A 23526-nucleotide genomic window follows, 5' to 3' on the forward strand; every position below is an offset into this window, starting at 1 on the left:
TCAAAGCCATTTCTCGGGTGAGTTTTGGCATCCCCACACCAGGATCCCTCCCTTGGAGGCACCTAAGTTTTGGTAAGGATATTCCCCCAAGCCTTTCCCTCGCCTGCCTGGCCCCTGAGCAAGCGGCACGGCACAGCCCCGGTTGCACTAGGGATGGAGATCGCTTTTATTTAGTCACTCGAGTGCTTTAGTACAGAAGAACAGATATACAGAGATGATACATGTTTGTGCTTCAACACTTTCAAACATTTAGATTCCAGTAATTTCAAGGTAAACAAGTTCCAAGACAGACTAGATTATTTTTTTTAAAGTTTTCCTTTTTGATAAATTATTTTTTATATAAATAACTGTAACAGAAAAAAATAATAATGTCCAACATACAAGATCCTGAAGCATTTGCATTGCTAAACCAAGAAGGAACTCAAATGGGGAGGGAGGACCAAGGAGGAACCAACAAATATCAGTGCAATGATACAGCCTTTGCCCTAAAAATATATATTTAACTTTATGGGCAAGGAAAAGACAGGGAGGGAAGGGGGGGCTAACCACCAACGAGGCAAGAAAGAGATTTTGGGGAAGGAAAAGGGAGTCACAGCCTTCAGGGGGAGAGAACAAAACAATGGACCCCAAAATATTGCAGTGCATCTAATGGCAGGGGAAGGCGGGGGCAATCCTTGGGTGTAACATAAAAAACCAACTAAAATCAGAGGTTTGGTTAAATCACTATACACCAAGCTTGTAAGAACGTCACAAGACACAGTCATTAATATACACAGAGTCCAGAGGGGGGGGCCCGGAGGAGAGGGGGTGCCTCGGGGTGACGGCACGCTCAGAAACGCTTCACCACGGGATGACATGAGCGGAGCCAGGTGTGGGGACACCGAGCTTCCATGGGGATGGATGGAGATATATATATATATATTAAAAAAAAATATTTTTTTTTATTATATATATATATGCATTTTAAGGAATACCCAAAGGGGGAGGCCAGGCTGCAGCAGGATAGAGGAGCAGCCGTGCAAGCAAACGGGCCCCATCTCCATGTTTTGACCATTTTGGTCCCTTTTCACATGGGAATCGCAGCAGCGCGAAGCATCCCGGGTGCACACGCGTGCGCGCACACGCACACACACACATACACACCCCAAGCCAGATGTTGGCGTGCACATCCAGCAGCAGCACCCACCACCCCAAAAAGACAAGGGACAGCAGACAGCGGTGGGGACCCCCAGCCAAGAGCGACGTGACAGCCGAGCCCAGCCCGCGGTGCCTGCCTAAGCAGAGGCTTGGGGGGGGGGGGTGCGCATCTGTCCCCCCCGCTGTCCATCCAAATCCACAAAGAACCCCAACGAGGAGCTGCTTTCAGAAAAAGGTGGGTTTTTTCTGTTGTTTTTTCATCGCCATCATTCGCTAGCAATGGGCAGATGGGTTACTCAGCAATGAGCTCCTGGGTGCTTCCGATAGCTGCAGCTACAAATATATAGATTATTAATTTTTTTTCTTTTCCTCTTTTAAACACAATGCATCCGTTTTCTTAATATATTTTTTTTTTTTTGGCTGTTGTCCCCTCCCTGTGGGTAAAATGAGATGGGGAAGGCAGTGGGAGGGGAGAGGGGGGCCAACACAAGAACAAGAGAGAAAGCTGGGCCGGGCTGGGTGCAGGATGGCACCCCGGGCTGGGCGCCCAGCAGGGAAGGTGAATTCGGCATCGAGTTGGTGGCGGTGTTTCCTTTTAACTGCTGCTTTCTTCCTCTGTTTTATTGAGTTTCTTCAGCGTGTCCAGCAGTTTCTGTGGGGTGAGGATGTGCGTGGACCCTGTGGAGCAGAGGAAGGTGGGGGAGCATCAGTGATGGCTTCAGGACCACCCCCCCTGTTGTGCCCCGGCCGCCGGCCCCGCTGTCCCCCAAATCCCCCCCGGCGAGGCCTTACCTGGCGGCGATGGCCCCGCATGCCGGTGGAAATGCTTGCGAGAAAATGTATGTCTATGGGGGGTGGGGGTGTGTGTGGGGGTGCGGATAACGGGAAAGGAACGGAAAAGGAGAAATGAAGGAGATGCATGGAGCAGGGTGGGATGAGGCAGAGGCCGGGAGGTGCCCATGCAGTGGGTCACTCCTGGACCCTTTGGGGATGCAGGAGGCACTGGCCAAAAAGCCAGGGGGTGCAGGGGGCGGGAGGGGCGGGCAGGCAGCAGGCGGGCACAGAGGGACCCTCTGCGGGGACCCCCGGCTCTTCCTTGCCTGCACAGAGCATCGCTGGGTCACAGAGGTGGGTGGGAGGGGAGAGGAGGAGGAAAAGGGCTCTCGCCTTCTGCTGGCCCTGGCTCGGTGGCTCCCGCCGTGCTGCCCGGCCCCTGCCCTCCGTGCCACCGTGCCACCCTGGCAGCCTCTCTGGCTCTGCACGGACCAGCTCGTGGCAGCGGTGGCTCAGGGGGATGTCATGGTGGGTCTTTAATGGGCAAAACCACTGGCAGAAGCTAAACCCCAGCATGGGTTTCGGGGGTCTGCAACATCAAGGGAGTCCTGCCCATCCAAGGGCACCAAGAGCCACAAAGGCAAACCTGAGCTTTCCCATCGGCTCAGGATTTCAGCCCCATCACACCCCAGAGCTGAGGGGTCACAGCAGCACCCAGCCTTTGCTGTAGGGGACAAGGGGCTGGAGCTGGGCCAAGTGCTGGGGTCTGCACCATGCGCCCACCGCTGCATGCTCTCCCTTGGGCGCCAAACCCCCAGCCCCACTCCAGCTGCCCACTGCAGGCAGCATCCCAGGGGGGCTCCGTCCCCCTGCCTGGCCCTGGGACGCGTCTACTGGGCAGGCAGGACCCCGACCCCGCCGCCCCCGGCCCCTCCGGCCCCGGCAAGGGGGAACTCATGGCATGACGGAGCCGGCCAGGTCTGGCCGAAAGACATGGCAGAGGGATGATGGAGCGGCACTGGATGCTTTTCCACCTGGGAGGAGGAACTGCAAGCATTTGTCTTATCAGAGAACCAAACGGAAACAAAACCCAAAATAATAATTAAAGAAAGGAGGAACGGAAGAATCAAAGAAAACCCTTCGGGGAAGAAGAGTTTCTTTTTCATTAGTAAGCTGCCTTTACTTGGTTTCTTTGGCTCACTCCATTGCTGGAGCCTGATCCTCAAATGATACCCTAGTAGAGTCCCTGAAGTCGGGGTGCCTCAGGTCCATGAGAAATTTGGTGGGAGTGAGAATGTGAGTAGAACCTGCGGGAGAACAGAGCGGGGCTGACGGCTGCGCCAAGACCCCCACCACCACCATTTTTCGGGGTGAGGAAGGACGCGGTTGCCACCCGGAGCATCACAGGCGCATGCAGGAGATGGTCCCCGGAGAGACGCGGGATGAGATGGGCAAGAGGCAGGATGGAGCTGGGCAGTGGTGGTGGTCCAGTGGCGGGGGCACATGGCCGGGGGCCAATGATGAAGAGGGGGCTGCTGCTCCTAGGGGAATACAAGGAGCAGATGAAATGCCAGCAATAGGCTCTACCAGACACCCCAGGCAAGAATCCAGGGACCAGATGAGATGGTGAGGGGCTCCTGCCCCTGCCCTACAAGATGTATATCCAGCTGCGCTTCTCCAAGGGAATTTTAGGGGGCCTAAAAGCTCCTTGCTAACATCTGGCAGGGCTTCCACCGCATCCTCCACACCTGACCCATGGCTCCTCTGGGAGCATAGCCAGGGTACTGAGACTGAGCACGCAATGCACGACCTGTTGTGCATGTGCAGGACATGTGCAACAGGAGAACACATCTCCTGTTGCATTGCATGTGCAACAAGACATACAGCACGTGTGCAACAGGAAAATGCATCTCCTGTTGCGTGCACAGGGCACACTGGGGTTGGCGTGCAGTGTCACACGCCTCTTTATTTTGTTTTTCCTCCCTGACCCCAACAATGAATGTGCAACACGGGTGCAACAGGAGCAATTCAACCTGCAAAACCCCCTCACCCAGCTCTGCTCGAACAAAACCAGCCAGGGAGGGGAAAGATGGGAGCAAAACCGGGGGCGCGGAGGGGTGGGTGGGGGGGCACAATGTACCCTGTCCTTGCGGAGGGGGGACACAGGGGTGACACTGGGCGGCAGGACAAGACCTTTCCATAGAGTTCCAGCTCCCGCAGTCAGCTGGAGCCGGGAATTTGTGGGATGGCAGAGGGAGCGTGGGATGAGCAGCCAGCGCGACGGGGCGCAGGGTCTGGCGCCGACCCTCACTCACCTATTAGCACTTCCCACTTGCCGCTGGCTTGTGTCACCTCGTAGGCGCAACGCATCTCGTTCATGCTGACACCACCCAGGATGAAGATGATGAGGCGGGGGCCACTTCGGTACTCACCGGGAGCCTTGTTCTTGTGCCAGTGGCCATAGCGGGCACTGAAGAGAGGAAAAGAAGGATGAAGGATGGACACGAGGCAACCCTGAGCTCACATTTTCACTAAATCACGCATTAATTAGCTCCCACATTGCTGTTAGAGCAAGTACAGTCAAGCTTTCCAGCCGCAAGTGCCACTCGCTGCTACAGGTAGGGAAACTGAGGCACGGGATGCCTGAGTGACCGCAGAGCAGCTCAGACCTGGCAACGGGTACGGCCCCCCCGGGCAGGTGAGGGATGGATGCAGCTGGTGATATACGTGCTAATGTACAGGAGGAGGGCATGGGGCGCAGGACCCACCTGACGGCAGTGGTGCTGAAGGAGGCGGAGGAGCGGGTGGAGATGTACGGGTAGTGCTTGGTGTCCAGCTTGTCATCGATGGCATCCTGTGGGCAGAGCCCCACATCAGGGGTTCGTGAGGAGCTGGGCATGGCCCCTGGCCCAGGAGCCCCTCTGCAGGGCTGCGCCCAGGACTGGCCCAAGGGGGTCAGGAATCATTTGCATGTATTTGCATAGCTTAATTTTTTGGAACAACTTGGCTGTGTTTCTGTACTAGGGTGCACTTAGGGGGAGGAGGGTGGTGCTTGGCTGCTGTGAGGCAGGGACAGTGCAGGGGGGCTGCAGCGTGGGGCAGGGGGTGAGGCTTGCCCTCAGCTTGGGGGTGTCTGGGGAGGTAGGCTAAGGGGCGGGGCAAAGGAAAGATGCTCTTCTGCAAGTTCAGGGGCATGAGCTGAGCTGGAAGCTTCACACCTGTGATCCACACCCCCCCACACAGTAAGGGACCTGCTCTTGCTTTCATCAGTGGTGGAGGGTTAACGCCATCTGCGAGACGTTGGTGAGATGTCGCTGCCCTGTGCAGTTCCCTCTGGTCCTGGGGATGAGGTTTAGGGTGTCCTGGGCATGAAGCCACCCCAGGAGGGTTTGCACGGATTGTGGTAGAGGAAGGCAAGAGCTGTGTGCTTTCGGAAATCGAGAGAACTGCAGCTCTGCTTGTCATCGGTGCCTGGGAGCAGGGGTGGCTCTGAGCTGCAGCGATACACCCCCCCCCCCAAAAAAAATGTGTCCCCAGGGTCGGTCCGTCTGTCTGAGCAGGTGGGAAATGTCTGTGTTGGGGAGCAGTTTTGGTGCCTGGATGCCCCGGCTCTGGGCAAACCCCGCTGCCCCAATTCGAGGAGGGGTCAGGAGGGAGTGGGTCAGGAGGAAGGCAGAGCCTGGAAAAAAATCACATTTTGGCTCTGCCCAGTGCTACCCAAGTGCAGAGCTTGTAGCTCCCATGGGTACAGGCACAGCTGTGCCTGTGGGCAGGGGTGAATGGTGCCGTGCCTGTCCCCCGGCTTGGCTGGGACACGGGTAATGCTGTGATGAGGCCACCCAGATGTGACCATCATGGCACATGGTGCAGCACAAGAGCAACTAGTTTGTTGCTGCATTTTGTATTGCAGGGACACTGTACAAGTCCAGACAGGGCCATGCATGCCACCTGGGGCCAGCACGCACGTGGGGGCCAGGAAAGCTTCCCAAAACATCCCAACCTTGTTGCAATGGCAGGCAGCGAGCAGCATGGAGGGTATGTGTGGGGGAGAGGCATCAGGGTTTGGGCTGGAGGCAGCCAGCTCCCTGCAGGTCCCTTCCCAAGCAGTGCTAGGGTCCCTGCTCCATCCCTGTCCGTGCTGGCTCACCTCCATGATGTCCTTAATTACGGGGGTCCATCGGGAGAGCTGGTAGGTCTGCTCACTGATCCGCTCCTTCCGTTCAGGCTTGCTCCGGCGGCGCAGGGTGGACTGGGCAGAAAAAGCACAGAGACACCCTAAGACACAGGGGCTCCGGTGGTGGGACCAGGGCCACCCCGGAGGGGTGCTGGGGACATTCCAGGGGGTACACGGTTCCCATAGAACAGCAGGTGCCATGGTCCTTCCAGGGGGCAAGGAGGGCCACGGGGAGTGGGACGGGGACACTCACGTCTGTGATGATGGGCACCCCGAGGTGGGCCATGTTGGTGATGATCTCGCTGTCCTCTGCTGGGATCTGAGCGTGCTGGATCAGCTTGTTCAGGTTCTCCTCGGTGATACCTGGAAATGCAATGGAGAGATGGTGTCCTCCTGGGCAATGCCTCCCGGTGGGGACACAGCCCCTCCATTGCCACCTTAGTACACCCTGACCGCAATGGTGACCAGGGAGACGGGGCTGAGCTTTTCCATCCAGCTCATCTCGGCTGAACCCTGAGCTTTTTGCCACCCAGAGCTGCCTGCATGCCTTGCCCACCCGTGCGCGCGTGTCCTCACCGTTCTTCAGGAAGATGTAGAGCAAGATGATGCGGATCTTGTCATAGGTGCTGACATTCCCATCCAGCAGGATGGGGACAATGGCCCTCATGGGGTCCTTGATCTTCTCACCTTCAGCATCGGTGCCCATGGCCAGGTCCTGCACAGAACACACATGCTCATCACCCCTCAACCCATGGCTCAGGGCTGAGCTGTGGGGCAGCAGCTGCCAGCCCGTTGTCCCCATGGTGGCTGGGGGGCTGGGGGAGCTGGTACCTGTTCGACTCGGCAGAGCTTGTCCACCGTGCCCTGGTAGTGCTTCATGCAGTCCTCAGCCAAATGCAGGTGGGTGGAGTACTGGGGAGACACAAGTGGTGCAGTCACCTTCACAGTGCTGGGCAGCAGCCCAGAGTCCCCATGCCACCACCCGAGCCTCAGCCCCAGCCTCAGCCCCTGCCCGTGGCCAGGGACCCTCTGGGGAGAGCTGCCATCACCCGTTCTCTGGGTGGGCTCAGTGCCAGCTGCTCTGCAGACATCCCCCCCCTCCTCGTACCTTGCTGAGCTCCTTCTGGTACTGCGGCATCTTCTTCAGCATCTGGGACAGATCTCTCATGGTGGTCTGCGAGGAAAGGGGACGCGGTCACTCAACTTCAGGGACTTGGGGACCATAAGCAGAGAGGGGTGACCCTGCCCCCACACGAGCCCCTTGAGGGGGTTTGGTGGTGCTGCTGTGGCACTGCCAGGTCTCTGCTGTGGCACTGCCAGGTCTCTGCTATGGCTGAGGGGCAGGGACGGGGTCTGCAGCTTTGCAAACTGGAGTGTTGGGGGGAGAAATCCGCTGAGGACCCTCCCCCCGGACCCCTGTGCACTTGGCTGAGGCCGAGATGGTGCTTTCAGCTACTGGCCACTTCTACATCCTATTGCCACCTGTGTCTCCTCACTGTGACCAGCTCGGGGTCTCCGCAAGAGAACCAGCTGGCGACAGGGGCAGCCGCTGCACGAGGTGCACAGGCTCCGTGTTTGGACCAAGCAGACCACTGTGGTGCAGCGCCCTCCCAGGGCACTCTGTCTCCACAGGCTGGGATGTAGGGCTGGCACCCCACGGCCATCTCCCCCCGTCAGGGACCTGAGCACCCTGGGCACTTTGCAGAGGTCCTCATTGGGAGTCCCCCAGGAGACTTCACCACATGCCAGCCTGTGGCCGAGTCCCCCAGGTGCCTGTCCCCAGCTTCGCAGATGCAGTCAGGTCACCTTATCGCCTGTGTTCATCCTCTTGCTCGAAGAAAACTCTTTCAGGGATCGGGTCACCTCCCTGGGGAGAGGAGGGCAGAGCTGTCAGCGGGGAGCAGACCCTAATGGGGGTGGGTGGCGATGCCAAGCTGACATCCCACCCAGCTGGCACACCGCCCACTGGGACACTCACTGGGACACCTCGGCGATGTGTTTGTGGCGCAAGGTGACCCACAGGTCATCATCCTCATCCAGGAGAACCTCCTTAATCCGGGCTTCCCCGATGCCGCTCGTCTCGTACCTGGGAAGAGGGCAGGGACCATCATGATGGGGACAGGGCTGGGGGGGCACACAATCTCCTCACTGCTTGGGCTCTAGGGAGGGGGGCAGGACATGGGAGGACATGGGGAATCTTCTTGGCTCTGCCAGCAGCGAGGCAAAGCTATTTCAACTCAGTTTTCACATCTTGCCTTCTCATACCTCTTCAACTGCTAAATGCTAGGAAGGGGCCAAGGGCTGAAGGCTAGAAAAGCCCCTTTTCCATCGTCCTGCCCACCACGGCTGCCAGACTGCAGGCAGGAATGCTTCCTCCCAACCAATTACTTGTGACGGATGGAGGAATGCTTCCAAATCCCACTTGAGGGCTGGGGTCGGGGGGGGCCACAGGGGTCGGGGGGACAGCAGCGCTGCACTCACTTGTAGACATCGTTCTCGATTGGCAGCAGGTCATAGCTCATCGCCTGGAAGGTCAGCTCGTGCAGCACCGGGGAAGCAGGGTCAAAGCCACGGTCCAGGATGAGGAGCTGGGAGCGAGCCTTGTCTGGCCCCTGCAGAGCCGGGGAAGCCGTCAGTAGCCGGGCCGGGGGCTCCTCCAGCCCCACAGGCAGCCAGGGGAAGCCAGGGCCATTTCAGGGTCCCTGCTCGGGATCTACGACTGCCACGTGGCAGAGCTCGAGCAGGACTTTAGGAGTGAAGCATCACCCGAGCATCCTCCCCCGGGGCTGTTGGCACCATCCCTGCTCACCTCACCCATGGTGGGGTCATCAGCCTTGTAGGCGTCCAGCTTGTCCTGTATGAGCTGTGCCAGCATGGCGTTGTCCTTGTAATCCCTGGAGGAGGCAGGGGGAGAGGTCAGCTCCCTGGCACGGGTGGCTCTCGCCAGCATGGGATGGGGATGAGCTGCTGGTTTCCCTGCGTTAACATCCTTGGCTCGCAGGAGAGGAGGGACCTGAGTAGGTTTCGATGCCCATTTCCGTCTCTCCCTGGGGTGCTCCACTTTGCCTTGGTGCCACTTGGACTTTAGAGTCCCAACCCCCCCCCACTCTCCAGAGCATCTTCAGGTCTGAGCCTGTTTTTACACTGAGCGCGGATGTCTGTCCGTCCCACCACCTCCTCCATCCCCACATCCTCACCAGCACCTGACACAGCACTGCCTCACCCTGCCCCATGTTCAGCACGGCCCCAGCTGCTGGGGCAGGGGACAGGTCCCTGGAGGGGTGCAGACCCCACTGCCCTTACCCCCTGTACCGCACAGCTGGGTACTCCTTCAGTGTGGCACACAGCGTGGCGATCTGCTCGGCCAGGCGCTCCAGGATCGGATTTTTCATCTGGGCCTTGTGGGGGCTGTAAAAGCTTTGGAAGGAGTCAGCCGAATCCAGAGAGTAAACCTGGGAGGTGCAGCGGGAGGGAGGTTAGAGGGGATGCGCTGCAGGTGACATCCGGAGGGGAGCAGCCCCACAGGACACCCCAGTGGGTTTGGAAACCAGATTCAATCCCAGATGAAGGTCCCCAGCTGAGCCTCGGACCAGGCAGGGGAGCTCAGTGATGCTCAGGGCATCCCTTGGGCATTTGGCTGCCAGCCCTGAACCCTGATGCCTTCCCCAGCTCCCACTCCATGGCACGGTCCCTACCCATGTGTAGCCCTCAGGGCGAGCAGAGGAGGCAGGAGACCCCCTGCCCACAGCAGCCACCTGCTCCCAGACAGGGTACCAGAGATCCTGGGACAAGCAGGGACATGCCGCTCCCAGACGTACCCCTGGTAAAAACCAGAAGCCAATTTGGTTGCATGTGGAGATGCCAAGAGGTCATCTTCCACCTGCCTGTCTCCCCAGAAATGCTGAGGCTTGAAGGGTTAATGGCACCAAGCAGGTCTGGCACCATCTGTCCCTCCCATCCCCATGTCCCCAGCAGGGGCAGATGGCACAGGGCTGCTCCCCGGTGCCCTTGGCAGGGGCCGTGCTGGGGCGGCACAGAGCTGGCCAATGCGGCTGCCGGCACAGGGCCAAAGTGCGGCGCCGGCTAAATCCCCCGCAGCGGATCAGCCCTGAGAAGTAATCAAAGGAGACAGCGAGGAAGAGCCAAGCAGGCGGCGAGGAGACAGCCGGCAGAGAGGAGTGCGAGGCTGTTACACAAACCCCCATGAGCTAGAGAAGGACCCAGAGCATCCCCCGGCCATCCCATCCCCGGGCCACCCCGGTGGGGTCGGCCCCAGCCCAGCCTCACCTGGGACTCAGAGGGGAGGAAGGCAATGTTGATCTCCGTCAGGGTTTTGATGACCTTGGCGGCACGGGATTTCACCAGCTCATTGAAGAGGGCGTCGGGGCAGGCTGCAAGAGGAGGAGGAGGGCAGCGCTCAGCATCCCTCCATCCCCACTTGCTTGACCGACAGGGACGTTCCCTCCCCTCTGGGTACTCACAGTCAGTGAAGAAGACATGGGCAGCTCTGTACTTGGAGGTGGGGGGATCCTTGAAGTCATTGATGAGGGAGTGGATGGACTGCAAGAGAGAAGGGACCAGCCGAGCTGGCAGGGTGGCACCGCGGACATCTCAGCAGGGTCACTCAGGGTCCTCCCTCCTCCTGGCACGGGGGAAGCTCTGCACCTCTGGTCCACCACCCAGGTGGCACCGCTGGTCTCACTGGGGCCAAGACGCTTCCCATGGGCATGGCTTACCATCCCAGCAGGGCATCCCCCTGCCTCCCCGCAGCCAAAGGCCATGCCCCCACACCCCACACCATGCTCTCACCTTCTCGGAGGGGGTGATGAGATAGACAGCCTCCAGGCTGGGCAGTGGCTCCCGGCGCTTGTTGATATCTTCCACAACTAGGGGGAAAAAACAGGCACCATGGCAGGGACGGGTGCAGGCAGGGGCACCCAGCTACGTGGGGTTACTGGATGTCCCACAGCAGCACAGGACCAGCCCTGCCAGCCACCCCGTGTCCAAAACATCCCCAGCCACTCATCCCTGCCCACTCAGAAGCTGGGGCCAGGGCTGTCCCCGCTCTGTCCCAGTCCTTGTAGCATGTCTCCATCCCAAGTGGGAGGGGGGTGCGTGGGGGCCATGCCACCACCTCGCCTGGCTTGTGCCAGCCTGGAGCTGCATTTGCAGGTCCCAGGTACAGGGGGAGGTTTTGCCCTCCTCGTGGTGAGGCTTGCGAGAGACAGCTGGGAGCCGGTACTCACTTGTTATACCCTCCGTCATGATGTCGGTCATCTTGCAGCAGGAGGAGAGCATGCGCATGCTGAGCTGGTCCACCACCAGCACCTGGGGAGAGGGGCTGTGAGCTGGGGGCATGGCAGGCAGCCAGGGAACTGCCCTTCCCCACCCTTGGGGGCTCCCTGCCCACACCTACCCCCTTCCCCTGCTTCCTCCTCCCCATCCTCCTCCTCCTCCTCCTCCTCCTCTCCTGGCCCCCCCAAGGTTTGAACTCACCTTCCATTCGCCCTTCTTCTTCACTTTCCGGATCACATCGTGCATAATCTCTGCAAGAGAGGGAGTGCGGGGTGGGGTGAGCACCCCAAGTTCCCCCCTGTAACACGCCAGGGCCCACCAGCAGCTGTGGGGTCTGCGCTGGGGGCACCAAACACCCACCCATCTGTGGGGCCAGGGGGAGCCCCGCTCCCCCACTGCCTTTCCTGGGGGCCTGGGGAGATGGGGGGTGGGTTTGGGGTACCCAGGGAGGGGTGGTCACCCCCCAGACCCAGTTTTCTCTCACATTTGGCACTAACAGATGGACCCCACGCCGGTGGGGGGCCGCAGGCTGGCAGAGGGTTGGGGGGTCCCTCTGGGGAGCCTGGGGGCCACCCCATATGTCTCAGGCCTAATCCAAAACATCGGGAAAACAGCAGCAGCTTAAGAGCTCCTTTTAGAAACAAGAATCAAGCGGCCTGAGCCTGCTCCTTGTAATCCCCCGCAATCTCATTTCACCTCCTGTGGCTGCTGGGCTTATGCAACCAGCCAGGACGACAGCACCCATAGGTCCCCCCCTGCACCCCAGGGACCCCTCAGGGCTGGGGCACCCCCAATCCCAGGCACAGACACCCTGCTTCTGCCCCAGGCAGCTTGCAGGGCTGCTCCCCATGGGATGCAGGGTAAGGCCATGCGAGGAGGTGGTCCCAGCAGTGGGATGGTGATGTTACCTTTTGGGGCTGGGCTGCAGGAAGGGGGTTTCAAGCCTTGCCAGAATAGGTGCCTGTCCCGCCAGACACATGTGCTGCCTAAACATCTGTGTGCAGGGCCATGAGGTGCCCCAAACCCCTTTTTACCCTGGTGTATGAACCATCAGCCTTCACAGAGCAGGGAACTGCCTGGGTGAGCCCAGAGCAAATTCTGCAACCGTGTCTTCTCCCTGGCTTTCCCTCTGGTCCCAGGGACAGGGATGCAAATGGCCAATTAAAAGCCAATTAAGAAATGTTTCTAAATTAGAAAACATGTGAGCTGTGGGGAGCCCATTTTTGAGGGTGTCACCCTGCCAGCCTCAGCCTTGGGAGCTTCCCCTGTGGCAGTGACCCCAAGGGTGCTGGTCGCCCAGGTAAAGATCCGTTTGGGTTTACAGGGGGCAGTTTGGGGTCTAAATGGACTCGATGATCTTAAAGGTCTTTTCCAATCTAAAGGATTCTAAATTTGTCCCTTGTTTGGAATAAGGCGTGAGGGTCGTATGCAGGGGGGACTGCCCTGGGAGCACCCAGCCGTAGAAACTCCTGCTTTTGGGTGATGCTGAATTTGGGCAAAACACCTCATCTTCCCAGCTCCTACCCCCACTGGGGATTTGCACGGGTACGAGCGGCTCAGGGACAGTCGAAGCCTGGCAGCTGCCCTGTGCTGCATGGAGCAGCCTCACCAGGAGAGCAGAGGGACCCTGCCAGGCTCAGCTTGGCCCCGGCCCCCCGGGATGATGCTCCCTGTGGTTTCCCCATGCTGCTGGGCTCATTCACCATGCTAGCACCCAAACACACTGCAGTGTTTTCACGTGCTGAGTGAGGCTGGAACACCTCCCAGGCTGCCAGAGGGGCTCAGAGCCGCAGCACATAGTGCCAGCAGGGACAGAACAGGAGCCTGTGAGCATCGCTGGTCTGTCTGTCCTGCTGCAAAACCTGGAGGCAGCCATTCCCACCACTCACATCCATCTCCTTCCCAGCAATATCTGCCTTGGGGGAACCTCAGAAGGATGCTGGCCATGAACTTGGGGTTCTGCCTGCTCTTGGTCACATCCTTTAGCCTCATCATTGGTGAAGGGGGTGCAGGTGTGGGGAAGGGGGGATGGAGGGTAACGGGGTACAGATAATCTATACCCTTGAGCCCCCAAGCTGGACACTGCTGGGGGGTAAATCCTGCTGCCTGCACCCATGTGTGCTGCCCACCCAAATCCAGATCTCCCACACAGCAAAAAAGTGAGCCGGGAATTGTCCTCTGCCGTGGGCAGAAGCCAGCAGCGAGGGCTGCCCGTGTGTCCCCGGTCCTGCTCTCTGGTCCCCTCTCAGTCCTGCTGGTGCACAAGCAGGGCCGGGAGGGAGGGATGCCAGCGCATCCCTCCTCTTCCTTTCATTACTCACATTTGGCTCCTTCCCCAGAGCAAGGATCCAGAAATAACAGCGCTGTTTACAAGGCAGTACGCACGCGCCCTCCATCCCACACCAACCACCTCAGTCGCCAACAACGGGGGGCAAAGCACAGGGGACCGCGGTGGCGCACCACGTGCCGGGGCAGCGGTACCACCCGGGAAGGGGTCAGGAGCAGCCAGGCAGAAATCCTGCCCCTGCAAGGAAAACACCACTTTGGTCCAGGGGCAGGAGGGGAAGGAAGAAGGAGGCTGGGAAGGAGCAACCTGGGGCCCAGGCATGGTGCAAAGGCCCCAGCAGCTCAGCTCATGGCACCCTCTGTTTGCTGCGGCAAGGGTCGCAGGGAAAGGGACCCCAAAAAGCTGCCTCAGCCACCCCCGAGCTTGTCCTCACTGTGACAGCCACTGCAGGGGACATTTCATCTTCAGTGCTTGGCTTTGCGGGAAGTCTCTCTATCGCCTGCGTAGGGGTTGAGCTGGAGGGGGGGTGTGTGCATGTTTGATGGGGGGAGCATCTACCTGGCTGTGCACCTCCCCGTGCAAAAAGCACCATCATGTCCCCTAGCCTGATCCTGACACCAAGATGGGCCTCCCAGAGCAGCAGCTGGGCACCTCTGAGGAGGACTGCTCTGAGCTTTGCAGTTTTAGGGTGTCCATCCCCTGGTCTGAGGTAGGCCCTTGTAGAGGAATTACAGAGGAACGAAGGCAGGTTAATTAACATTGATAATGTGCAGCTGTGGGCTGGCTTCAGGGGCGGTGGGTTGGCTGGTGTGGATGATGTGCAGCTGTGGCTGGTTCCTGCTAAGGAGTTAAATAGCTCTAAGGGGGTGGAAGAGGAGCACTGGATGAAGAGAAACCTGGAAGATATAGAGGGAGGAGAGAGAGTGCCCTGGATGTAGGAGAGGTCCCAGGAGAAGCAAGGGGGCCAGATGAGGAGAGGCTGGCTGGAAAAGGAGCCTGGAGAAGGAAGAATCCAGATGCAGCAGAGGCAAGAAGCAGGTGGACTGGCATGAAGAGGGTGGAGAAACAGCATGGACAGTAGATGGACTTTTGAAACCTTGCAGGGGGACTGGTGGCTGTGCTGGGGCAAGGCAGGGGAACTGCTTATGGAAGTTAACCTGGGAAGATGCTGGTTTTGTTAGTGCTGCGACAGGCCCCCATCAGCCCTAGGGGCCAGCCCCGCTGCAGAGCTGCCCTGTGCCTGGGCTGCAGACAGGCACAGCCGTTCCCTAAACCAGCATCTTCTCTTGCCTTGACCATGGCTCAGATCTGGCTCCAAAGAGCTGCTTGTCCACCAGCTGCCAGAGCCAGCTCAGAGCCCACGCAGGGTCAGGAAAGGCAGATCCACAGAGCATCCTCCAAAGAGGCTCTGTGGCCATGACAAAGCCCAGGAGGGCACGACACACAGACCCCAGGAAAAGCCTGAGATCACAGTGTCACATTTGGAGGAGACATGGCCATGACATCCTGGGTGTCCTTGCAGCAGCCGTGAAACCCCCAGGTTAGGGAAAAGCAGTCTGTTAGCTCTTGGGTGGACCAAGAGGGCAATGCTAAATGCTGGCTGTGGCCAGGGTTGGCAAGGAAAGGGGGAAGATGTGGGAATTTCAAGGTGGAAAGGTGCCAGCTGCTCCCTGGGGCTGTTTTGGCTAACGTGGCTGCTAGCAGTGGGGCTGGATGCTGTCTGTGTTGCTGTGGCTGCGAAGCTGGGCAGGAGGTGAGCACTGTTCTCATGTCTCTACATTAGCAGGTCAGCTGTTCCCACCCATATACTCAAACCGTCTGGCCAGCCGGAACTTTTGGGCTCTAACTTCAGTCAGTGGTGCTCACAGTCAAGCTTTTAATCTTGGAGATAAACTGGGTTTTGAGGGGAACAAAACGTGTATGTGTATCTCACCCAGTGCCTTCAACACCTGGCTTGTCTGGACCTACCACACTTCATCTGTTTCCTTCAGGCTGGAAGAATTTTAATGACAATTTCTACCAAGAACAGACAATACAAATAGCTCTAGACTTCTCCTCCAATGTAGAGATGACATGGACAAGGAAGCACATCCCACCTGTGGATGGAGGACCTCCGTTGCACTGCAGTAATACGGTCCTAACAGTGCCATCATGCAGATAACAGGCTTGAGAGCAACCACCTCGCCCAGCCCACTGCCTGCAGTTAGCCTCGTTCTTGGGGTGACACGTGGCATGGAAATGACCCACTGCATTGTTTCCAAGCAGGGCCAGAAGCTGGTGACACGGTGGCCTAGTAGGACTCAAGCCCATACGTCACTCCAAGAGGCTTAGCCCGCGTTATTTATACCGAGCTGGCCAGGCAGCCTTTCTCCAGGCCTGCCTTGCCTCGCTGGCTCATGGCAACAGCAACCAGCCCCGTGCCTCCAGCTGGTCCTGGGGGAAGAGGGACCAACCCTGCCACCACTTGCACCCACACCAGCAAAGCTGCGCCCAAACACAGCCTGTGCTGAGATGGACTCATCTGGGGATGTCCCAGCCCCATTATCCTGCTTCAGAAAGAGCCTGAAACATCATGAGCAGCCCCGACCTTCTCCACGGAGGAGGAAGCAGTAAAACCTTGTCCTGGCCACCACCTCACCCTGGAGCACCAGGATGGGTGAAGGATGCTGCAGGCAAGGGATGCCACAGCCAGGGGACATTTCTGCTCTAGTGCTGCCCCAAGCCTGGCCGGTGCCAGCAGTGATGACCAAGCCCTTCCCTCCTGGAGCAACACAGGAGGCCAGACTCCTGCTGCTCAGAAAAGCTCCTTCACTGCCACGTCCCAGGACCTCACAGGCTGCACACCTTGGCCTGATGTGGTGAGAGAAGATGGAGCTGCTTTACGGATGGGCAGCAGGCTGTAGGAATTGCCCAAGGTCCTAGAAGAGATGAGTGGTCTTAACCGTGGGCTTTTCCCTGTCACAGGTGGGGTTCAGTCCTTTCACTCCCCTCATGTATCCTCTGTTTTGGGATCCAATATTCTGGAGAGCCAGATCTCAGAAATCCACACTGAGGTTTGCTCAAGACCCACTTCTCTCAAAAAGCTGTCACAGTGCATCTCCAAGACAATCAAGTTTGGCTTTGGGTTGGCTTGGCAACTGCCTTTTTGCTGGTTTGTTAACTAATTGCTTAAGACAGTGTGAATGTTACATAGATACAACCACGTTTGAATGTAGTGGAGCACATATCTACCTCTGAACATCCTCAGTGAGGGATCTCTAGGTGCCAGTGTACCATCCCCAAGCAGTCCCTAATAAAATAGGTTTTACGGACCGCAGGATGGCAGGAAGGCCATCAGCCCCATTCAGTGCACAGAGAATAATTCCATTTAGAGGAGGCAAAGCCTAGCTGATGTCCTTCAGTGCAGCTAAGAGCCATCTCGGGGACGATCTGAGCCTGGAGACTGCTGTGTCCATAAAGCAAGCAAGTCTCAAACATCTCCTCTCTGGCAGTCTGTGTCCTGAACATCTATTTCTCTCACTGGATTATTTCTGGTGTCTACCTGGAAGACCTCAGCCTTTCTGAAGGACACATAACCTCATGTAGCAACCTGCTAGTGGTGCAGCCCAGGTGCCATCCAGCTGCAATAACTCCTGAAATGGGCAGAACTGCCAAGGCTAAGCTTCATCCCTTCCTTCCCCAACCCTGGATGAGGTGAATGTTGGTATTTTCACATCCAGAGCAGCACCACATCTCCCTCAGAGCCGCTGGTGAAACATGCCACGTGTCAAAGCCACACCAGTATTTGTGCTACTCCGGGGAACCACACAGCGCTGCTTTGCTGCTGTGGCTCTAGCTTCAAGGATTAGTCACAGTAATCGTAGTAACCTGTGATTAATTCCTCCTCTTCCTATTTGCACGGCTCTCGTGAAGGATGTATGTATTTATATCTGCCAGCCAAAGCCATGGGAAACCTGCACAGCCTGGAAAGAAGGACAGAGACCTGGAGGTCTTGAAGTCTTTAGAAATTGAGTAGCACACCCAAAGGGAAATACAGGAAATGAAATGCATCTCCACACTCATGAATCACTCTCACTGACAGCACTGGAGAATCAGGGTAAAATCACAGGTTTTCACTGCCGGGTCACTCCTGGCACCATCTCCTCAGGTCTGCACAAGGATCTGGGAGTTGAGCAGTTTCTTCATCTGGGCAGAGTCAACGGGCCACAGACCATGTCAGGTCCCTTCTGAAGGCATCACCCCTCACTAACATTTGTCCTCTTCCACCAGGTGTTTCCATCCCCAGCAGATGCTGTACCTGGCTGTCGGGGCTGTTGGTATAGCCAGCGTTGCCAGTGCTTCAGTGTCAAGTGCTTCCCTGCAGCAGGACAGCACATATGGGGTGTCATGGCATCCTGGAGGGGAGGTGACCCTCTCCCAGGGGTAAGTCACGCTCTCCTACGCATGTGGCCATGACTTTCTGTGCTGGCTCTTCTCTGCCTTAAACCAAGAGGGAGCAGCACATCAATAAATTGGGGCTCTTCAGGCTGGGCTGGTCTCCTGTGCCCACACGGACACCAGGGACAGGCTGGAGGGTAGCTGGTCCAACTCTGAATGGTCTTTTCTGCTCCCTTAGTGGCCAAATGTCAAACCATCTGATGGACTCCATCCCATGAATGACCCTATAGCACATGTGTCAGTGTGTGCGTGTACACATTCACGTGTTTGCGTATGCGCATGGGCAATGTGGAAGCCCATAAATTAATGCACCTTCAGCTTGATCTATTTCTGCACTCTCCAAAGCACAACAGCCAAGTTCCTTCCCGCACCGTGAGTTGGTGGACGCAGCATCTGCTTCTCAGTGTGCAGCTATAAGCCATGTGACAATGATTCTCTTTTTAAATGTGTTGATTTTGTGGGAAGAGGGAGGGAATCTCTCCTGGGACACTTTTCCTGAGAGGTGCAGGGGAATTAGACCCAGACCCCTTTTTTTTTTTTTTTTTTTTTTTTTCTAAGAGGCAAAGAGTCCATGTCCTCTATGTCGGTGGCTTTTTCAACCTTCTTGCACATGCAGACACTGGTGGGTGGATGCAGACCTGCCAAAGTGAGGTTTGTCATTCTTGGTAACCTTCCATGGTCACATACAGGCAAAGTGTTTCTCAGCCCCTGGTGCACACCACAGATTGAAGCCTGAAATTGCTCTGCAATGTGTGTGAAGGTGAGCCTTGAATGTTGCAGTTATTTTTTCAAGCTTTTCCAACCTAGAGCCAACACTGGAGGCGAGACAGACCCTGGTGACAGAGCCAAAGGCCCCAGCAGAGGCTTTGCCAAGCGCCTGTTCCTTCACCCACGTCTCAGGCAGGCAGCTGCCCTTAGGACTCCCCAAAGCTGGGGACTGGGACGGTGGGCTGCCCAGGATGCAACTGGCTTCAGGATCTCCCACCCATGGGGGACAGGGCACAGAGACCCTCTCCTCCTCAGCCATCCACTGCACCGTCATGCTGAGAACATGGCAGGGCTGAAGGCTCTGCCCTTGTGCAGGCAGGAGGATGCAGCACACATCCCTGCAATGGTCCCACCAGGACCAGCCAGCCCTGCGCCTTTTGCTGCCGCCTCTTTCTCTTGCTTGGCAAAGACCTTGCCAGACCTGGCTCTGGGGCAGCACACGAGCCTGGCATCCTGGTTCCTGAGATGGGCTTGGAGCATCCTCAATGAGCAGCATCTGGCCCACAAAGTCTCCCTGTGCCCTCAGCAAACGGGTGGTGGGAGCTGTGAGGTGCCCCAAGCAGCCTGGGTAAGTCACACATGGGTGGCAGGTCCCCAGGCTGTGCCCCAAGGCTGGCAGCTGGCCGGCAGCCCTGCCAGTGCCTCCTCCCTGTCCCTGGAGGTGCAGCACAGCATGTGCAGCTCCACATGAGCCTGGGTCCCTGAGTCATCACATCCCCAGGTGGCGGTGGACCCTTGAGAGGTACAAATGGGGACCCCAACTGACACAGCACATGGGTGCTGAGGGGCCATCAGACCTCATCCAGGCAGGTTTTAACTGTGGGGCTCCTCGGTGTGGCTCTAGCAGGCAGGAGCTGGGCACAGGTCGCCTCTGCAGGAGGATGAATAGACAAGGGTGCTCCGTGGGAGGATCAGCTACTGTCCTGGGGGAAAGGTGTTTTCTTGCTGTCTCTGGAAGGGCGCTCCTTTATCCCAGCGCTGCTCTGCCTCTCCCATCTGTCCGTGACTTGAGCAAAAGGAAGCCCTGAGGGGGGGGATTCTCTCCTCTTACAGGTGAGGGGGTCCAGGGGTTTTCAGATCCAGCACACGTATGACCTCTGTATGCTCTGCCTACATGTCTTGCACCAGCCCACCACGGGGACAGACATGGCACAGGTGTCACCCCTGCAGCACAGCTCGTCTTGCCTCACTGATGGTAGTTCAATGAAGTAAACCCAGCCGCCTCCTCCTCCTCTCCACTGCAGGGTGCTGCAGGAGAGCAGGGACCCAGCCAGGCAGGGGAAGCTCAGGGCAGGCTGCCCTGAGAAGATCTAAGGAGGCCCTGGGGCATGAAGGGATGGGAGGAATGTCTATGTGGCAAGGGGGTTAGATGAAGATTTGGGGATGGGTGTCATCAGAGGTGGGGACTGCTTCCCATGCTTGGATGAGAATTTTCTAAACCAGTACCAGAACAAAGTGACTGGTTCTTCAATGGGGCTCCCTGGGAGGTAGCCGCAGAGGGAACAGAAGAAGATGTACCAGGAGGACCTGGTCCTCGGGCATCACCTCCAGGGCTGAGCATGCTCAGGTCCAAGCCCAGTCAGATGAAAACAAGTCCTGGAGGGATGCAGCCATCACTGCTGGAGACTGCGGGGAGGCACAGAGACAGCCCCCCAGCACACACCCCACAGCTCTGGGGGGGTGACAATCCGGTTCTGTCCATCTCCTGCAACACTCACCCACTTCGTTCCCCTGCCACCCCCCTCCCACCTCTCCAGGGGCCTCTCAAACCCGTCTTGTTATGGCACCAGCTGGTCAGAAGACTAATCCGGGTCTGGAGGGAAGCCAGGGCAGAATGCAGCTCCAGAGGGGGGGGCCTGGCAGAGCGAGCCATGGCAACGCGGCAGCATCATTCCCACCCTCCTCCGGAGGGAGCCCAGCAGAGATACCCTGCCCCAGGCTTGGACCTTTTGCTCCTTATGAACCAGCATCTTCTCCTGCAGGTAAACCTTTGGGGAATCCCTGCCTGGGAGCAGGCTGGTGCAGTGAGGGAGAGCCGGGGAGACCTTGTGCCAGCTGCATTGGTGCCCAGGGAAGGGGGGAGATCTGGGTACCCTGCAGCTCCTGACTCTGGGGGAGCAGCTCCAGCTGGAAACAGCACCTCGAGGCAGGAGCTGAGCCCATCAAACCCAGAAGCCTCCCATGGCAGCCCAAGGAGCACCTCGAGCTCCGGCAGGAGGGGAGGGCTGGACCCCGCAGGGCCCTCCTCCGAGGGCCCCGTCCTTCGCTCCTATGCAGCATTTTGCCTGCACAAACCCTGCTCTCTCCTTCCAGACACCCACGCTTCCCCGGCAGCCCCGCTACAGCACTGATGCCCAGCTATCATTTTCAATCTGGAATGATGTTTTTCAGGGAAGAACAGAGCAGTTTGTTAAAAAACCCTGAAGGGAAGGACTGAGCCAGATTTCCATGATGCTGCCTTGAACCTCTGTGTGTGTGTGTGTGTGCTCTCTCCCAGCCTATTTCAGCGGAGAGACAATGAATGAAAATAAGGAACACGCAGTGGCGCTGGTCCCTGTCCCCTGGTTAGCGAGGGCACTGGATGAGCTGGATGCGGCCCTGCCTGGGGGCATGTGGGCAGCTGGTCCAGCTCCCCCCCGCCGCTCGGCTGGGCTGGGGGCTGCCCCTCTGCCCACCTTGGAGGCGAGGGGACTCGCCCCCCCAAAAGAAAACCCAGCCAAGCACAAGAGCCAGCCTCCCCCCTCCCCAAAGCTGATCCTGCAGCAGAGAAACAGCGGGGCATTTCCCTGGCTTTTCCCTTTCATTTTGCAGCGGGCTGGGCTCTAACCCCCAATGCAGAACCCTGTGGGGGGGGGGAGGGGGGTGGCGCAGCCCCCCATCCCCGGGGCAGGTGATGGCTGGGAACAAAGCAGGGACATGAATCCAGGGGGATCCCCCCCTCCCCATCACATCACCACCCACCCGATCACACCACCAGCCCCGGCCGCACCATCTGCAGCCTGCGCGGGAGGGCTGCGCTGCACAGCGCGGCCGGAGCCACCGCACCCGCGGGGGCTGCACCCAGGGGCACCCCCCGCCCCGAAAAAAAAAAAAAAAAATAAAGGGCGATCCGGCCCCCCGCTGGCCGCGATGCCACGGAAATAAATCACGCAGGGGGAGCGGGGAGGGACGAGAAGGGCTTTTCATGGCTGCGGGAACCCGGGAACTTCCCACCGGTTCCTGCCGTTCCTGCTCTGGATTTAGTTGGTTTTTCTTAATGCGGAGTTTTTCGCTTTAATTTTGCAAGGGGGGAAGGGAGCCGCCAGCACACACACACCACCCCCCTCCCAGCCTCGGGCGTTTTGGAGAACTCCCCCCCCCGCTATCAAGACGTTGAAAAAAATACCGCCTTGCACCAGCGGGGAAGGAGGAAGCGGAGCCGGGGCTGCTCCTCCGCCCCCCCCCCCCCCCCCCCCCCCGAAACAGCGCGGCCCAGCGCCGCCCCAAGGGCGCAGAAATGCCCCGGGGGGGAGGCCGGGGGGGCACGGCGGCCCCGGGATCACGGAAGCCGAGTCACGTCCGGGGGAAAAAAAAATAAATAAAAAATTATATATCACCATTACAGCGGGATTTGTGGCAGACAAAGCCGAGAGGCGGGCGGCCTGGCGGTGCAGGGGGGTCTGCACAGCCGGACATCCCTGTGCCCCCCCCCCGCCTCCCCGGGGCAGACCCCCCGTGAGGGGCGATTGGGCTTTCCTCGTTATGCTGGGATGAGGCGATCGCCCCTCGGCCACCTCGGAGCCAGAACCGGGGAGGTGGGAAGGCTCGGGCGCCTCTCGCTTCCCTCTTTACCCCCCCTCCTACTTCCACCGCCCCCCCTTCTCCTCCCCTCCCCTCAGCACTGCAGAAAAATCCCAACAGCCTCAACACCCTCCCCTAAAATTAAATAAACAAAACGCGGACGGGGACAGCAAGCCCCGTGTCCCCCCCCCCAAGCCCACCGGGCCGGCCTGTCCCCACGGGGGTGTCCCAAGCCCCCTCCCCCGTCCCCCGCCGGGCGCCGATGCCGCCCCGAGGGTCCGTATTGCGCATCCGCAGCATCCCCCCCACCCGCGGAAAAGGGGGGGCCGGAGCCTGGTCATCTTCATAACCCCCCCCATACCGCCCCCCCCCCGCGGGGTGCGCAAGTAGCGCGGCGGGACGCGGATCTTACTTTCTCCCACCACAGCCTTGAGTCCGATAGGTGCCATGTCTCCGTGCCGGGGGGGCCCTCCGCGGCCGGGGGAGGGTCCGGGGGGGGCGGCCGGGGGCAGGCAGCGCCGGGTAAGGCTGCGGGCGGCGGGCAGCGCCGGGCGGCGCAGGGCGGGGGGGCCGGGCCGGGCCGGGCGGGGGGCGGCGCGCGGCGCGGCTCAGCTGACCGCGCGGGGGGCGGGGCTGCGTCACTGCGCCCGCCCCGCCCCGCCCCGCGCCGCAGCGCCCGCGGCCGAGCGCCCCCTGCGCCCCGCGCCCCCGCACCGCAACCCCGGCACGAACCCTGGCACCCCGCAACGCGGCCCCGGCGTATCCCCCGGCCACCCCCCGCACCGCACCCCCTGGCACGTCCCCCTGGCACCCCCGCGCCCCCGCACCGCACCCACGACACGAAGCCAGGCACCCCGCACCGCAGCCCCGGCAC

The 23526-nt window shown here is 59.0% G+C and overlaps 1 protein-coding gene across 2 annotated transcripts; it reads right to left on the reverse strand.

Annotated features, from left to right (window-relative positions):
• Positions 1 to 142: 142 nt before the first annotated feature.
• Positions 143 to 23229, reverse strand: STXBP1 (syntaxin binding protein 1). Of its 2 annotated transcripts, XM_055795801.1 has the most exons (20): positions 23065 to 23229; positions 11582 to 11631; positions 11332 to 11413; positions 10895 to 10971; positions 10567 to 10645; positions 10373 to 10476; positions 9389 to 9537; positions 8895 to 8979; positions 8567 to 8697; positions 8064 to 8171; positions 7892 to 7952; positions 7194 to 7259; positions 6917 to 6997; positions 6662 to 6800; positions 6339 to 6448; positions 6059 to 6160; positions 4680 to 4765; positions 4227 to 4381; positions 3095 to 3218; positions 143 to 1815 (listed from the first exon to the last, which is right to left on the reverse strand). In XM_055795801.1, the coding sequence occupies exons 1-19, from the start codon at positions 23099 to 23101 to the stop codon at positions 3109 to 3111; spliced, it is 1812 nt and encodes a 603-aa protein (XP_055651776.1). In that variant the 5' UTR covers positions 23102 to 23229; the 3' UTR covers positions 143 to 1815; positions 3095 to 3108. The 2 variants fall into 2 exon arrangements, with proteins under 2 accessions (XP_055651776.1, XP_055651783.1); XM_055795808.1 differs by lacking the exon at positions 3095 to 3218 and having other exon boundaries at positions 23065 to 23228.
• Positions 23230 to 23526: the final 297 nt, after the last annotated feature.

The sequence above is a fragment of the Falco peregrinus genome, chromosome 1 (assembly GCF_023634155.1).
Source record: "Falco peregrinus isolate bFalPer1 chromosome 1, bFalPer1.pri, whole genome shotgun sequence".
In the NCBI taxonomy this organism is placed as follows: Eukaryota; Metazoa; Chordata; class Aves; order Falconiformes; family Falconidae; genus Falco; species Falco peregrinus.

Coding starts and splice junctions, on each gene's coding strand:
- STXBP1 (XM_055795801.1), bottom strand. CDS start 23,101: ATGGCACCTATCGGACTCAAGGCTGTGGTGGGAGAAA. Junction 9,538..10,372: donor TCCTCCCCTCTGAGTCCCAG/GTGAGGCTGGGC, acceptor TGCACCTCCCAG/GTTTACTCTCTGGATTCGGC. Junction 8,172..8,566: donor ATCGAGAACGATGTCTACAA/GTGAGTGCAGCG, acceptor CCCTCTTCCCAG/GTACGAGACGAGCGGCATCG.